A 15162-nucleotide genomic window follows, 5' to 3' on the forward strand; every position below is an offset into this window, starting at 1 on the left:
CTGGGCAGGTCTTTCAGGAACTGTACTAAACTGGTTCAAAACATACTTAGAAAACAGGAAATACTTTGTATCAATAGGTAACTTCACATCTGAGCAGACAAGTATCACATGTGGAGTTCCCCAAGGTTCCATCTTGGGACCCCTTCTGTTTAACATTTACATGCTCCCACTGGCACAGATTATAAAGAACAACAAAATAAACTACCACAGCTATGCAGATGACACACAAATATATATCACAATGTCACCAGGAGACCGAGGCCCTGTACAGGCTCTTGGTAAATGCATTGAGGAAATTAATGACTGGTTGTGCCACAATTTTCTCCAGCTAAACAAAAACAAAACTGAGGTAATAGTCTTTGGCGCCAAAGAAAAACGATTACAGGTCACCAGAGAACTTCAATCTATACATCTAAAAACCACAAACCAGGCGAGAAATTTGGGTGTAGTGATGGATGCAGACCTAAACTTAGAAAAACACATTAAGACAATAACAAAGTCAGCTTACTATCACCTCAAGAATATTTCAAGGATAAAAGATCTGATGTCTCAACAGGACCTGGAAAAACTAGTCCATGCATTCATCTTTAGTAGGCTTGATTACTGTAACAGCATCTTTACAGGTCTACCTAAAAAATCAGTCAGACAACTACAGCTCATTCAGAACTCTGCTGCTCGAGTCCTCACTAAGACCAAAAAAGTGGACCACATCAGTCCAGCTCTGAGGTCTTTACACTGGCTGCCTGTCCGTCAGAGGATAGACTTTAAAGTTCTGATGCTGGTCTATAAAGCTCTGAATGGTTTAGGACCAAAATACATCAGTGACCTCCTGACCCAGTATGAACCTTCCAGATCCCTCAGGTCATCTGGATCCGGTCTTTTATCAGTTCCCAGAGTCAGAACCAGACACGGAGAAGCTGCATTCAGCTTTTATGCTCCTTATATCTGGAACAAACTCCCAGAAAGCCTCAGATCAGCTGAAACACTCAGTTTATTTAAATCCAGGTTGAAGACTCACCTGTTCTCAGCTGCATTTGAATAAAGCACCAAATCCACACTTTTAAGCTTAAATTTCAAAACTTACATTTTAACTACTGATTTTATCTATTGTTCTGATTTTATCTGTTTTGATTTTATATACTGTTTTGTTTGTTGTTAGTTAGTTAGTTAGTTTGCTTGTTTTAATCAATTTTAAATCATGCTTTTTATTTGTCTTTGTTTCTAATGTCTCTGTAAAGCACTTTGAATCACCTTGTTGTTGAATTGTGCTATACAAATAAACTTGCCTTGCCTTGCCTAATGTTATAAGAGATTTAAAGAGTAGATATTACGCTAAACTCTAAACATTTATTATTGTAATCTCCTTGAGAAGCTTTACCCAGTTTACCCGGTCCTTTGTGCGAGCCTTCAGTCTAACAAAAACAATTTTATTCTCTTTTGTGCTACAAGAAAATTATTTGAATAGTGAGAAGGTGGGCAGTACTTTAAAAAGATCCTAACATACAAAGTCATCATTTACCATCCACAGCTGCATGCTAGTATCTAATTAACTGAAGCGGCGTACTAAATACAATAAATAAGGCAACCCCCATCTGGTACCATCGCACTGCTGCTTTCTGACTCTGGCCTCAGAACAACCTCAATAAGTTGACCAGATTCCAAACACACTGAGTTGTAATGATTTTATCGGTGAACTTACTTTGGAATAGACACACAGGGTTGCAGGAGAGGTCTCTTTTTTGGTTTGGATACCAGTCAAAATGTCACATAGTCAGCCCATAAACAAACAAAAACAAAAGTCAATACCACTTCTTTTGACCCATGATAAAACAGAGCTGTCTAAACAAGTGCTGTGTCACCACTCAAAATGATACAAAAAAGGTTGTGAAAGGATTTTGTTCTGTTCTCACTGAAAGCCTCTAGAGATAATTAACATTAGTCATACTAATTGTATTATGCAAGATATGAATAATAAGATAAGAGGTTCTTATAAAACAAAAGCATATTTGGAGAGGCTGTTTTGGAGTGTGATATTTTTTTTTCTGTTTTAAGCTCGAAACATTTAAATTGAATTTTACATTTATTTTCTATCTTCGAGGCATCCTTTAATCTCTTTTTCCATAACTGGAAAATCCTAATTGATAGTACAGGTAAAGATGAGTTAAGTATAGGTAATCAACAAACCACTGTAAATAAAACTGAGTGCACACAGACTGTGAACACAACTTCAGTTTTGTTACATTAGACTTGTGCAAACCTGCATGAGGCTTGTGTTATGCTATGCTGGTAGAAGCACTCTCCAAAGTTAATATTATATGTTCATGGTGTCAGAAAAGTAAGGAATAATTGTTAAATTACAGTGGAAGCACTGATAGTTTTTTACTGAGATGATTGAGTTCAATGTAGAAAGAGCTGATCACTTACTTGACATATAAGAGTAGCCTTTGGGCAGAACTGACCCTCTATAGGGCGAAAAACAAGACAGGCAATAGTATGAATGGAGCCGAGTGCTGAAGCTCAAGATGAAGGGAACAAAGGTTAGAGGAGAGTGACACCAGCTACGCAGAGCAGCTGATATTCAAACCAAGTGACGATCCGGTCAAATTGGTGCTAGGAGACAACCAATGAGCTTTCAGAGTGCACTAGCATAATTTAGAGCAAAAAAGGAACGCAAGAGAACAAACAACCTTGTGCACTTCATATTATATATATATAAATACTGTAGGAGGTCGTAAATGTTTGATGGTACGACATGAACTTGCCCTAGAATAATTGGTGAGTTAAACTCTGTACCAACAGATACAGGACTGTCCAATTCATTGAGTACCAAAATGAACTCATTTTGATGCAGTTGCCTTTTCACCCGTTATATTTGAATCCAAATAAACATCTGTGGGATACCAAGGCAATACAGGAAGAAATAAAGGGTATGACACAATATTAGGAAAGTTCTTTTTACAGTTTCTTTATGTTGCATTTATGCTTTTAGGTTTATGACTCCTGACAGGAGTTCCAATGTGGAAAATATAAAAGGTTCAACAAGTTTGTTTTTCCATTTGACAGTCGCTGAGCTGCAATTGGCTATGCGCTCTCTTCCTGTTTGCTTTCTCCCCATGACACTGACCACCATATTAGGATGAATACTGGCCATTAACAGCAATCTGAAGTGGCACGGATACCCAATTAGAGGCCTCTTCGCCTCACTCTTTTTCATCTTTTAACACTGAAGAGCACTTCATTACCACTCATCTCCTAGTGTCAGTCAAAGGCTTGATTAGGCTCATAGCAGTTGTACTGTTCAGATTAGATGGCTACAAGGCAACAGCTGTGCACACACACAATATAAATATATCCCACTATCCCAAAATAAAAGCCCCTTCAGGTGTGTCCTGTACCAAATGAGTTAACTAGTAGTGATTTTAATTTATAATGACAAATATAGATGCAGTATAAAAGAAGTACTATTTTTCCAGTGTATCTTCAGTATCACAGTCTGCATACATCACTCCAGCATTATTCCAGTGCTTTTGATTAATTGATTAATTTCTTCTTATGCTGTTTTTATAGTTTTATTGTTTTACATCGTTTTATTTACTGTTATATTGTTTTTATATTCCCATTTTCTGTGTTGTAAAGTACTTTGTGATTTTTATCTGTGAAAAGCGCTATATAAATAAATTTTACTTACTTACTTACTTACTTCCCTCATTAGTGGAAAACTGATTTGTTAAGAATGAAAATATGGCCACTTTCAGATTGACAATTTCTTGCAGAAATGCCCTGGCATTTATTCTGGCCTGCTTATTGCAGCACAACAGGATCTTTAGACTGAGGAAGATAAGCACCACCATTATTCAGAGCAATCAAGTTAATGAGTGTTTAATTGGGAACTGTGCTGTGAGCAGTTTAGCAGTAACATAAGTGTTTTCTCACTTTTCACAAAGTGAACCTCTTTGTCCAAGTGATTCAGAGCTCAACACGAGCTGAAAGTGCATTCTAGAGTAAGGTGACGGAGATACTGGTGCTCGTTAAGAGTGACAGAAAAGTGCGGGCACTGCGTGTTTGTCCACCGTCACACTCACTCACACCGACAGTACTCGTGGCTGGTGGAGAATAATGTGATGGATTTGAGGCAGTGGCACATGGCAGGGAATCCAAGAAACCCAGTTTTAATGACACACACTTGGAGCTCATATCGTAAATCTTCCCGACATGGTCCTGTGCCTCTTACAATAGCTGTGGGACAGGCTAGATAACAGAGGTGGAGAGATGCAATTAGTCACACACTAACAATCAAAAGTTTGGAATTATGCATGTATTGAAAAACAGATATAGTTTTAATTAAAATAAATTAAATTGATTGGGAATGTTGAATATGATAATTAATGATTAATGGAGTCAAATATGAGGCATTAACCTCCGTAAGGTTAATGGAATAACTGTGAGCATACAGAGGCTAAGCCTCATTGGCCATCACCTCTGTTTTCGATCGTGGCTGAAGAGTTCGGAGTTCGCCTTGTAATCGGAAGGTTGCCAGTTCGAGCCCCGGCTTGGACAGTCTTGGTCGTTGTGTCCTTGGGCGAGACACTTCACCTGTTGCCTACTGGTGGTGGTCAGAGGGCCCGGTGGCGCCAGTGTCCGGCAGCCTCGCCACTGTCAGTGCGCCCCAGGGTGGCTGTGGCTACAATGTAGCTTGCCATCACCAGTGTGTGAATGTATGTGATGTGTAAAGCGCTTTAGGGACTAATAAAGCGCTATACAAATACATTTACCATTTCTGATTGACACATTGTGTTACCTGTTCCAGGTGTGTCAGTTTAAACATGATTGATCATTCGAAAGAAAAAAAAACATTCACAATTGAACAAGGCTAACAACTGTCATGCTTATTTTAGATACAATACAACAGCGGCCCAACCCCCGGGCCACCGACCGGTCCATGAGTCGTTTGGTACCAGGCCGCGAGAGTTAAGGCTCGGACGTGACATTTATGGTTTTTGGGGTTTTTAATCCTTAACTTGGTTTCCCTGAGTCTTTTCCCATGTGTTATGAATAAATTTTCTATATATTTTCATGTACTTTATATTTGTTTTGTAGTTGTGTGTCTTATTTTGAAAGAAATATTTACACGTTACCATAGCTACCAGAGTATTAAGGGGGATAGAGGAGGATTTTACTCTCAATGTTGTTGGCGCATTTCAGGAGGACGCTGCTAATAATGTTACACAATTACACAGTGAATTCGCATTTATTATTATATTTACAAAATGTCACAGTTTTTCTCTTGGTCGTATCATTTTATTTGTTGTATTTATCTGTGAAAGGCCAGTCTGTGAAAATATTGTCTGATATTACACCGGTCCATGGCGCAAAAAAAGGTTGGGGACCGCTGCAATACAATCCAAACAACATTATTCCATCAGTGAAACTGATAGTGGGCCTTTAGATCAAAGCAAAGAACTCTAAATAAAAAAAACTTGATGCTAAATGTGGAAGGTAAAATAAAAACGTGATTGCTTTTTGATGGTAAAGTGGGACATTTATGCAGAATAAACATGATCTAAGTTGATCTTTCCATTTTGCAACAGCATGACAAAAGCAGTTCCAGACTATGTAAGCGCTATTCAGACAAGATGTAGCCAGCTGGTTATCTGCTACAGGATATTAACCCTATTGACCTACTGTGTTAGCAAGTTAAATGTGTGTTTCCTATCAAAACAATCCAAATTGCTCAAACTACTTTCTAATCTAAAACTAATTTCTGCAGATTACAAAAATAAATTCACCCCAGAATACTGAAGATCTAAAATGCTGCGCTGCAAATGAATTAAACTGTATTAAGCCTTTAATAAGTAAGCCTTGCACTTGCATTACGTTTTTTAACTGATTTAACTGATCAAAATGTAGAATTTCCTCAGTGACTGCAAACTTTTAGGTGGTTGTTCAGATTTTTCCAAGTATGCAGAGCTGTTAGAACAAAATGTAATGGACAAATAAACTCCTCAAGAAATCCATCTTTGTGCCCCAAATAATTTGATAGTAAATATCTTGCTGATATCTTGCTTTTCCCCCCACTTTCTAATCTAAATGCAGCCTGAGACTGATGGAATACACAATTGGCATAATGACTCAGTGATTACAATCACAAAGCAGTGCTGTGGATAACTAGTACCTGCATAGCCCTGCCCCGAGGCACCATTAGCATCTGCTTCAGACCTGTTTGCAACCGAGAGAAATTGAAATCCTCATAATGAGATTCAGCGGGTGTGCGAGGGTGTATTCTCCTCCAATGAGCTTGAATTATCCATGCACCTTCAATTTCCTCCTTTCAGTATTTCATCTATTGTCCTTTCCAAACTCACTATGACTCAATTTCTGTCTAATTCTAAAGGCCTATTTGATGTACAAAAACAAACCAAGGCATTTTTTTTGCAAATTCCCCCTGAAGAAAAAACAAAGAAAATAAAAATAAAAATGCTATTTTCATGTGCCACATACACATTAAGAAAATCTAAATAGCATTTAGCCTAATTACAAAAAACAAATGATATTGTAAACATGTAAATGATTATTGTATAGTAAACAGTTTGTGATACTGACCTTTGTTTCCTTGGTTTAATGTTTTATGAAACTGTAAAACATTTACATACAAACTTGCATATAAACATAAATTAATCTCAATCCAGCAGAGAAACCTGGAAAGATATACTTGTGTAAAAGTGGTATTATTAATTGTTCTGAGAACTCTCAATGGCTGAGATCTCAGAGGCATGTGCTCTACATGGCCAGCTGGTATTACACACATTTTTATGCTTCCTGTCTCCTTCCATCTGTTCTTGCCCCTGTATTTCCAGCCGCACATTCCCTGTACATGCTGTGAGACTACCTGCCAAGTATGGAACATTACAAGCTCCTCTTTGATCATATACAGATGTCCAGAGTCATCAGAGCAAACAGAGTTTTCCAGTGACAATAAAATTACAAGCATATCTGTGACTTTTATAGCTAGAGAGGAAAGCAGCCTTTTTAGCCATTACCATCTTTTACTGAGATCATCACTTTAATATTCTGAAATTATTAAAGTGGATAAAGGTAAGTTTGTGGGGATTTTTTTTATGTATCTTTTACATTCAAATTTTTATTGCTGCAGCATAATTGTGTTGGCCATGAAAAACTACTGCATACAGAACAGATCTATTCATGTTTAATTCTCTACTGAGACAACTGATGCTTCATATGCATTAACATTTTTGGTTGGCCGTGCTGAATGGGAAGAGAGTCGTAAAGCCTTAGTCTCCTAAGGTGCTGTAAATGCAACATTGTGAAGTGGAGTGCATGGGACCAATGAAGTGTGAAACTAAATTTTCTTTGCTTTTCATAAGGAGGGGACTTACCATAAACTTCTGGTCCTGGAAAAGGTCTTATCAACTCTAGAAAGAAACAAAGTGACAATATGTTACTTGATAATGATCCTTGATTTTCCTATGAATAAAAAAGTTTGCAAATGTAAACATGGATATTGCACCTTGCTCTTTACTCAGATGTATTGCACTGCCCCCGTGTGGATATTTTTTGGCCACTTGTAAACACAGACTTATCAAATTGTTTATTTGTACATGGAAAATATCAGAGCTTTTCTTAACTGTACTGATTCCTCTTTAATTTCCTTTTTACTCTCTATGAATTTTGTTCATTTTGTTCAGAGCACTTTTTCTCTACATGTTTTTTCTTTTTTGCGAAATTATTGATCATCTATCTATCAATCAATCAATCAATCTTTATTTATAAAGAAATTTTTTATACAAAAAAAATGTAGCACAAAGTGCATCACATGGTTAAAAGCAGCCCACCCCGCCCTCCAACTCACTCCCCACACTCTCATAACTAATGAGCACATACCACCATACCCCCACCCACCACACACACACGACACACTTAAAGAGTAAAATTGGGCTGGGTCGCATGAGCCAAGTGAGGAAACACTATAACAGGGAGCCGTCTGCACCGGGAGCCGGTCACAGACCGCAGCCTCCAGGCTGGGCACACAGCAGGAGGGAGGCAAAGGAGCCCCCCAGCCAGGCTGAGAGGACCCCAGAGACCCAGCAGCCACGGTCGATCACAGCCCCGGTGCAGAGAGCGCCCTCCGAGGAAACACTGGAGATATGACACAATAGGATATATACAGGGTAAAATGATAAAATAAATAAGAACGAGGATACAATATAAATATAAATATAAATAGAGTAAGAAGATTAAAAAATGAATAAGAATAAAATCAATAAATATTAGGTAAAGCCTAAATTAATAATAGAATAACAGGATAGAATAAATAAGCATAAAATAAATAAACGCTAAGTAAAAGCTAAATTAAAAAGGTGGGTCTTGAGCCTGTTCTTAAAAACATGTACGTTCTCTGCGGCCCTGAGCTCCTCCGGCAGGCTGTTCCACAGACGAGGACCATACCACTGAAAAGCTGCCTCTCCGTGAGTATGTGTCCTGACTTTAGGGACAATCAAAAGGCCAGTACCAGAGGACCTCAGGGTCCGCGAGGGTTCGTATGGTAAAAGCAGATCTGAGAGATAAGAAGGCCCAAGACCATTAAGACATTTAAAAACCAATAAAAGAACTTTAAAATCGATCCTGAAACACACGGGGAGCCAATGCAGCGATTCTAAAACCGGTGTAATGTGGGCCCGCCCTCTGGTCTTCGTCAGCACACGAGCTGCCGAGTTTTGCAAAAGTTGTAAAGTTGAAATATTCTTCTTAGGAAGACCAGAGAGCAGGGCATTACAGTAATCAATGCGACTGGTAATAAAAGCATGCATCAGCATCTCCGTGTTGGCCCGAGAGAGAATAGGGCGGACTCTGGCTATATTTTTTAGATGATAAAATCCAATTTTGGTTACATGTTTAATATGTGGGATAAAACCAAGCTCAGAGTCAAAAATAACACCCAGGTTTTTCACTTGTAGCGAAGGACATAGTGAAAATGCCTCTAATTTAGACAAGAGTTTCTCTCTCTGAGCCTCGGGACCGATGATTAAAACTTCAGTTTTGTCCTGGTTAAGCTGTAAAAAGTTTTCTGCCATCCAAGATCTTATATCTAAAATACAGTTAAAAAGGGCATCCATTGGTCTGGTGTCATCAGGAGACACGGAGATGTACAGCTGAGTGTCATCAGCGTAGAACAATGCTAATCACAACTATAGCATGTGGTGTAGCATACTGATAACGGGACCATTCATCTGAATCAGAATATCTTTATTGTCATTATAACAAGTTCAACGAAATTAAGTGCAGTCCCTGCGATGTCAAGAAAGAAAAGTTTAAATATAATTACAAAAGAAACTTTTAAAAACACAGTCACTCAGAAATAAATAAAAACTTATTGCACAGATAACACTTAACTTCATTGTACTCGTTACAATGACAATGAAGATATTCTGATTCTGATTCTAAAATCCCCACTCAAACACACATTCTTATCCTAAAACACTCTTGGGTGATAATTCGCTGTCCCTAACTGTATTGTAATGTAATTAGCGCAGCTTTACTATTTTAAGTACAACACAGTGGGCCCAAATTAATAACGATAACAATAACTTCATTTATAAAGCGCTTTCAAACAAAGTGCTGAACAGCTATTTGAAGATAAAGAATACAGAAAAAACAATACAGTTTAAAAACTGATAAAACAAAAGGGAATAACAATAAGAACCAGTAAAAGCTTTAGGCCTAATATCTTCATCGAGGTTGTTCCACAAAGATGGGGCACAGAAAGAAAAATCACGCTCCCCAGTAGCCTTTTTTCTGGTTTTAGGAACTTTTAGAAGGCCAGTATCCTGAGATTGGAGAGCAGGGGGTGGAACATAGAGGTGCAAAAGGTCAGAGAGATATGAAGGTGCCAAACCATTTGAAGCCTTATAGGTGAGCAACAGGACCTTAAATACTGCAAGCCAAGCAATGAAGAGATTTCAGTACTGAGGTAATGTGCTCAAATTTCCCAGTTTTGGTTAAAATGCAAGCAGCTGCATTTTGTACAATCTGTAAACCTCTAAAACTTTTCTTCGGTTACCCAGAAAGCAGAGCGCTACAATAATCAATGCGTGAAGACACAAATGCATTGTTATGCCCCTCTGCAGCCCCTAATCTCCTCAGTGTGTTCAGCTGGTGCCAATTGACCACACCTAGTTAGGTGTCTATAAAAGCATACCTGAAGCAGGCTTTCAGGGAGGCTCACTAGCCCTTGCCTTGGTAGTACCAGCTATTTTAGCAAACTTGCTATGCATTTTAAGATAAAACCTCTTCTCACCTAAATTCTGGTGTTCGTCTCCTTATTTATGTTGCGGCTTTTGAGCTGGATCGTAACAGCATGCACAAGAACCTCTGCAGTGTCAAGTGATAAAACTTGTCTGATTTTAGCTATGTTCTTTAGGTGATAAAAGGCAGTCCTTATTGTCTCTTTTACGTGAGACTCGAAGAGTGCATCGGGTCAAACCACATGCTCAAGTTCATTACCTTGTCGCTGCAATTTATGACATAGTCATCAATTTTGATTGTGATGTTTTGGGACAACTACTGAATTGTGACCATCAAATCTGTCTAATCAGCATTAAGAAGCAGGAAATTATCAGATAACCAGCCCCTAATTTCAGATAAACAAGCTTGTAGTTTAGGCAAGTCAGCACAGTATCCAATGGTTAAAGCAGTGGCTCCCAAAGTAGGGGTATGAATAAAAAAAAAGAATGCTTGGACCTTGCTAGCATAATGGACAGGTTTTCTTGAAAGGGCTCCCACGCAAATGCAAAGCAGAAGATGGTTAAAGCTCACAAAACTATTCCAACAACCACCAAACAGCAAAAACAGGAAATGAGAGCAGGTAAACGGATCCTGCATAAAGACGTAAACGCAAAGCGCCGACCCGACCCATCAGAATCTGTGAGATGTCGGCTTTCTCACCCGAGGGCAAGTCGGTGCTGAAAGCCGACATTACAGCTAACATTACAACTAACAGTCTGAGATCTCCCAGACAGGTAGGATCATAGCCGTGATGATACATTTCCTGTGTTTCCAAAATAATTTTTTATGTTTCTGTAATGGTTAATCAGAATCAAAATCAATCAGAATATATAGAAATTATGTGGTCACAGTTGCTCCAAAACACTAAAGTTAAATTAAATAATACTTTGAAGGTCTTAGAAATTAAGTTTTTAATGCTAACATATAATTATTGTTGTAATTTTCCAATGTACTGGTTTACGAAAAGCAGAAAAAGTACAGTAGTAAAACACATAAAGATGTCAAATTACAGTCATTGTGTAATAGGTGAATCTTACTTTTAATTCATTTCACTTCAGCAAATTTAGCAATTAAAACATTTTTTTTCATTGTAAAAGTTTTTCACAGGTTTCTAAGATAACTCTGTTTCCTTGTTTTAAGGACAGGTGGTCTAATACAGCGGTCCCCAACCCCCGGGCCTTGGACCGGTACCGGTCCGTGAGTCGTTTGGTACCGGGCTGCGAGAGCTGAGGCTCAGGTGTGAAATGTATGGTTTTCAGGGTTTTTATCAGTTTTCAGTGTTATTTTGTTATCGTTTTTATCATTAACTCAGTTTTCCTGGGTCTTTTCACGTGTGTTATGAATAAATCTTCTTTTTTTCGGTACCGGTACTAGTTTTATTTTGTTGTATTTATTCGCGACACCTTAAAGGCCGGTCCGTGAAAATATTGTCGGGCATAAACCGGTCTGTGGCGCAAAAAAGGTTGGGGACCGCTGGTCTAATACATTCAACAACAACAATATTTATACACACATACAAAAAAATCAAAGAATTTTGCATGACGTGGATGAATATTTTCATAATAACACATGAACTTAAAAGATTTCATGTCGGTTTTCTTTACAAGAACTCTTTTTCATTACGAGTTCACAGTAAGAATCAAAATCAAATCACTTCACAGTCAAATTCAAGTGGACATTTGTGCCCAGTCTGAAGAAATTCCCTCAAGGTTTTCCTGACATATCATTTTCACTTGAAAGGGAGGGCTGTGTGGCTGTGCAGGCATCCTCACAACCCAGAAATATCAATCATGTCAAACATAACTCATGTAAAGCTTAACTGCATTAATTGTGGACTGTTGCTGTTATGTGTTGATATGAGGAATGGCAGAGAGAAAGATGGAGGAAATGTGGTTTTTGGTCAAATTAGTTGCCAGGGACAGAAAAGAGGAAATATGAGATAAGAGAACAAAGTGGTGCTTTTCTTCTGCTGGTTTTCTTCTGCTGGTACATTATAGTTAGTCAACAAGTCAGGTTTTCTGTGTGGTTGGTGTTTTTTTTTCCATTCATTATCCTGAAATCAAATGATCAAGGACAAATTCCAGAACCAGATGCTAGAGGTGGACAATCAGCCTACTAATAACCACTGCTTTCTCCCCATGGCTAAGCCAGTCAAACAATTACTTTATGCCAACACAATCACAGGCATTCATTCCACTTATTGGTGAAGGAATGAAAATGGAAAATATCATCAGGATAATAGAAGCAGTTCTGCTTTTTCTCTCCTTTAAATTTACAAAGAAAAAAGCCAACTCAAGTTAGGTTCAAGTATATAAAAAGATGATAAAAATGATAAATGAGATTTCTGGGTTTAGGATGTGCAGGTATTAAATGCAAAGTCTAACCCATTTTTTCTACTGCAACGTATTCCAAAAACTGGTTAAATGTCAGACTCACAGAGGTAGTGCACTTCCTGCCAATGGTAAAGAAAACATTTTGATCCTTGTCTCCAGTAAAAGCAGAAATACTGCAATTTTAAAATACTCTATTTCAAGCAAAGCATGTAATAAATATTTGCATATTAACGCTTGTATCTATACATGAAAGATCATTTATGTGTGATATGAAGTTTAGAGTGGTTTGCAAGGATGTGCAAGTATCCTCTCTGTTTTGTTAAAGTGAAAGCCTTCTATATATTTGGTAGTTCAACAGAATAGAATAGAATATTATTCATATCTTTTATATTCAGCCCTGCAGATGCCTTTAATACTATCATTACCTTTTTTTAAAAATGCAATAGGTTGATATTTGGCATGCCCATACCACTGGGTGGCAGGACAGAACTAAGTGGTAAAAATGGAGGTAGATGTCTTATCTGGGTATTTGTGCATGCCTCTGGCTGTATCCCAATTCAGGGTCTGCAGCCTTAAAGGCCGCATTTTAAGGCCGATTACGTCACAGCGACGCGACGAAGGCTGTCCCAATTCGAAGGCTGCTCGAAAAGCAGCCCTCAAATGAGTCCTTCATTTCCCTAAATTTTAAGGATGTGTCGGTGTAGACTTTGTGGCCCAACATATCCCAGAATGCATAGCACGGTGGTGGGTGTGGATAATTTTGCCGAAAAAAAACGGCGGATGAGGGGCAGCCGAAGAGTAAACTTTAAGCAAGCACTGAATATTATGTCACTTATTTATATGCAAATGTTTAATAACGAAGAGCATTAAAACATTACTGCTGGCCACATGTCGTCAAAGTTATGTGACATTAGTGACGTTTGTACTAACTTGGTTTTAAAGCCTTTACTTTAAAATATACGCCGTTCAATAGCTGAGCTTAATCTTACAGAGAATGATCAAAGCTCATGTAGAAACAAACAAAAAAAAAAGTTTCCAGCTGTTAGTATCATGGTTGCTAGGCAACCTGGGCAGCGCGACGGAAGCTAGACCGTCCCATTTCACAAGCCTCGCACTTAGCGGTGTTTGAGTACGCGGCCCTTGTGGACCGTTAAGGCTGCAGACCCTGAATTGGGATACAGCCCTTGTCTCCACACTGGTGTCTCTGTGATTCCTCTACCTGTGTAGTTCACCAGCCTGATACTAGCTTAACCTCTGCTTCTCTCCTCCTTCAATAAGCATGCATGTTGTCAGAATATTGGATAAACTTGTGTGTGAGACGAGGGGTATGATGTAAGAAAGTGAAACACCATCACTGCAGTGTTTGATATATCAAATACGTTATTGCATTTAACATTTGCATGGCACACACTGCTAGCCTGTGGTTTTGACATTGGATACATGTCACTTTTGTTCATGACTGTAAACTTTACGTACGCAGGACTTTGTTCTTTTTCTTTGTTTGTTGTAAAGGGGAATGGAAATATTTCCATCAGCAATATGCTTGATCGATATCAATGATGTTTTCCTACTGACTCAGCAACATGCTGTTTTGGTAGTAACAGAAGGGGTGAGAAACTAGCCATAACATAAACAATTACGCCTCCATCTTTTGTAGAAACACAAAACTTACTCAAGGGCTGACTGATAGGAGAAACATAAGAAAACATCCTGCTATACAGGTTAGTATAACAACTCAAAGCTATGAAACAGACTGAGAGTTTCATTTTGGAGGCTTTTAAGTAGAAACACGTTCGAAGAAATAGCTTTATAATCTCCCATTTCATATAATTTTTGATCTTAAACATTAAACACTGCAGTTGGTTATTTTAATTTTATTCTCACAAACATTTTCATATAGTGTTACACAAATTCCTCAAAGCTGAGAGATTGAAAATGATGCTTAAATCATGGCATATTAACACTTCTGTCCAGAGCGAACATCTAATAATACATTAGCCTGTTCAGACAGAAAGCTCTGTGGGTTATTTCCTATAAGTGAAATAATCTAAAGTAAATAGAATGAAAGTTATTAATCACTCTTTACTAGTCAGAACCACATATCTTTACAACACAATATTAATAACCATCTGCAAACTTTCAGCTTTGTGATGGTTGTGACTGTGACCTAGAGCCAAAATTTGTCCAAACACACGTGAATACAATTTTAACATTTTGTTTTCTGGTCTCTTTTAGTATATATGTCTTTGAGACATTACATAATCATACTTGATACTTATGTGCGTAGGAATTGGATACATTTGATACTGTCTATATGTTCTGATACATAATTAATACAAGGTATTCGTCTTATTATATTTGAACGTTTCTCCCAAAATGCTACGTCCAGATGAACAGAATCCACCTTTTGGGATTATATTGAACAGTTAACTGAATTTGTGTTAAAGTTGTTAACTGATGATTTTTTTTGGTCTGTTACTGGTTTTTGCTTTATCTGCCCATTGACTGGGTATAGAAATATATTGGTTGC

General features: G+C 38.0%; 1 protein-coding gene across 7 annotated transcripts in view; it reads right to left on the reverse strand.

The window, feature by feature from the left end:
- rap1gapb (RAP1 GTPase activating protein b) overlaps positions 1 to 15162 on the reverse strand; it is a 108867-nt gene that overhangs the window by 46401 nt on the left and 47304 nt on the right. For all 7 annotated transcript variants that reach the window (XM_005917919.3, XM_014332281.2, XM_005917913.3 and 4 more), the window contains one exon: positions 7395 to 7430. Coding sequence is in view for 6 of the 7 variants with exons in the window: in XM_014332281.2 (XP_014187767.1) it covers positions 7395 to 7430 (36 nt within the window). In the remaining variant the exon portion in view is untranslated. The remainder of the gene's footprint in view (positions 1 to 7394; positions 7431 to 15162) is intronic.

This window comes from Haplochromis burtoni, unplaced genomic scaffold, assembly GCF_018398535.1.
Source record: "Haplochromis burtoni strain Fernald_Lab_line unplaced genomic scaffold, NCSU_Asbu1 Contig_26, whole genome shotgun sequence".
In the NCBI taxonomy this organism is placed as follows: domain Eukaryota; kingdom Metazoa; phylum Chordata; class Actinopteri; order Cichliformes; family Cichlidae; genus Haplochromis; species Haplochromis burtoni.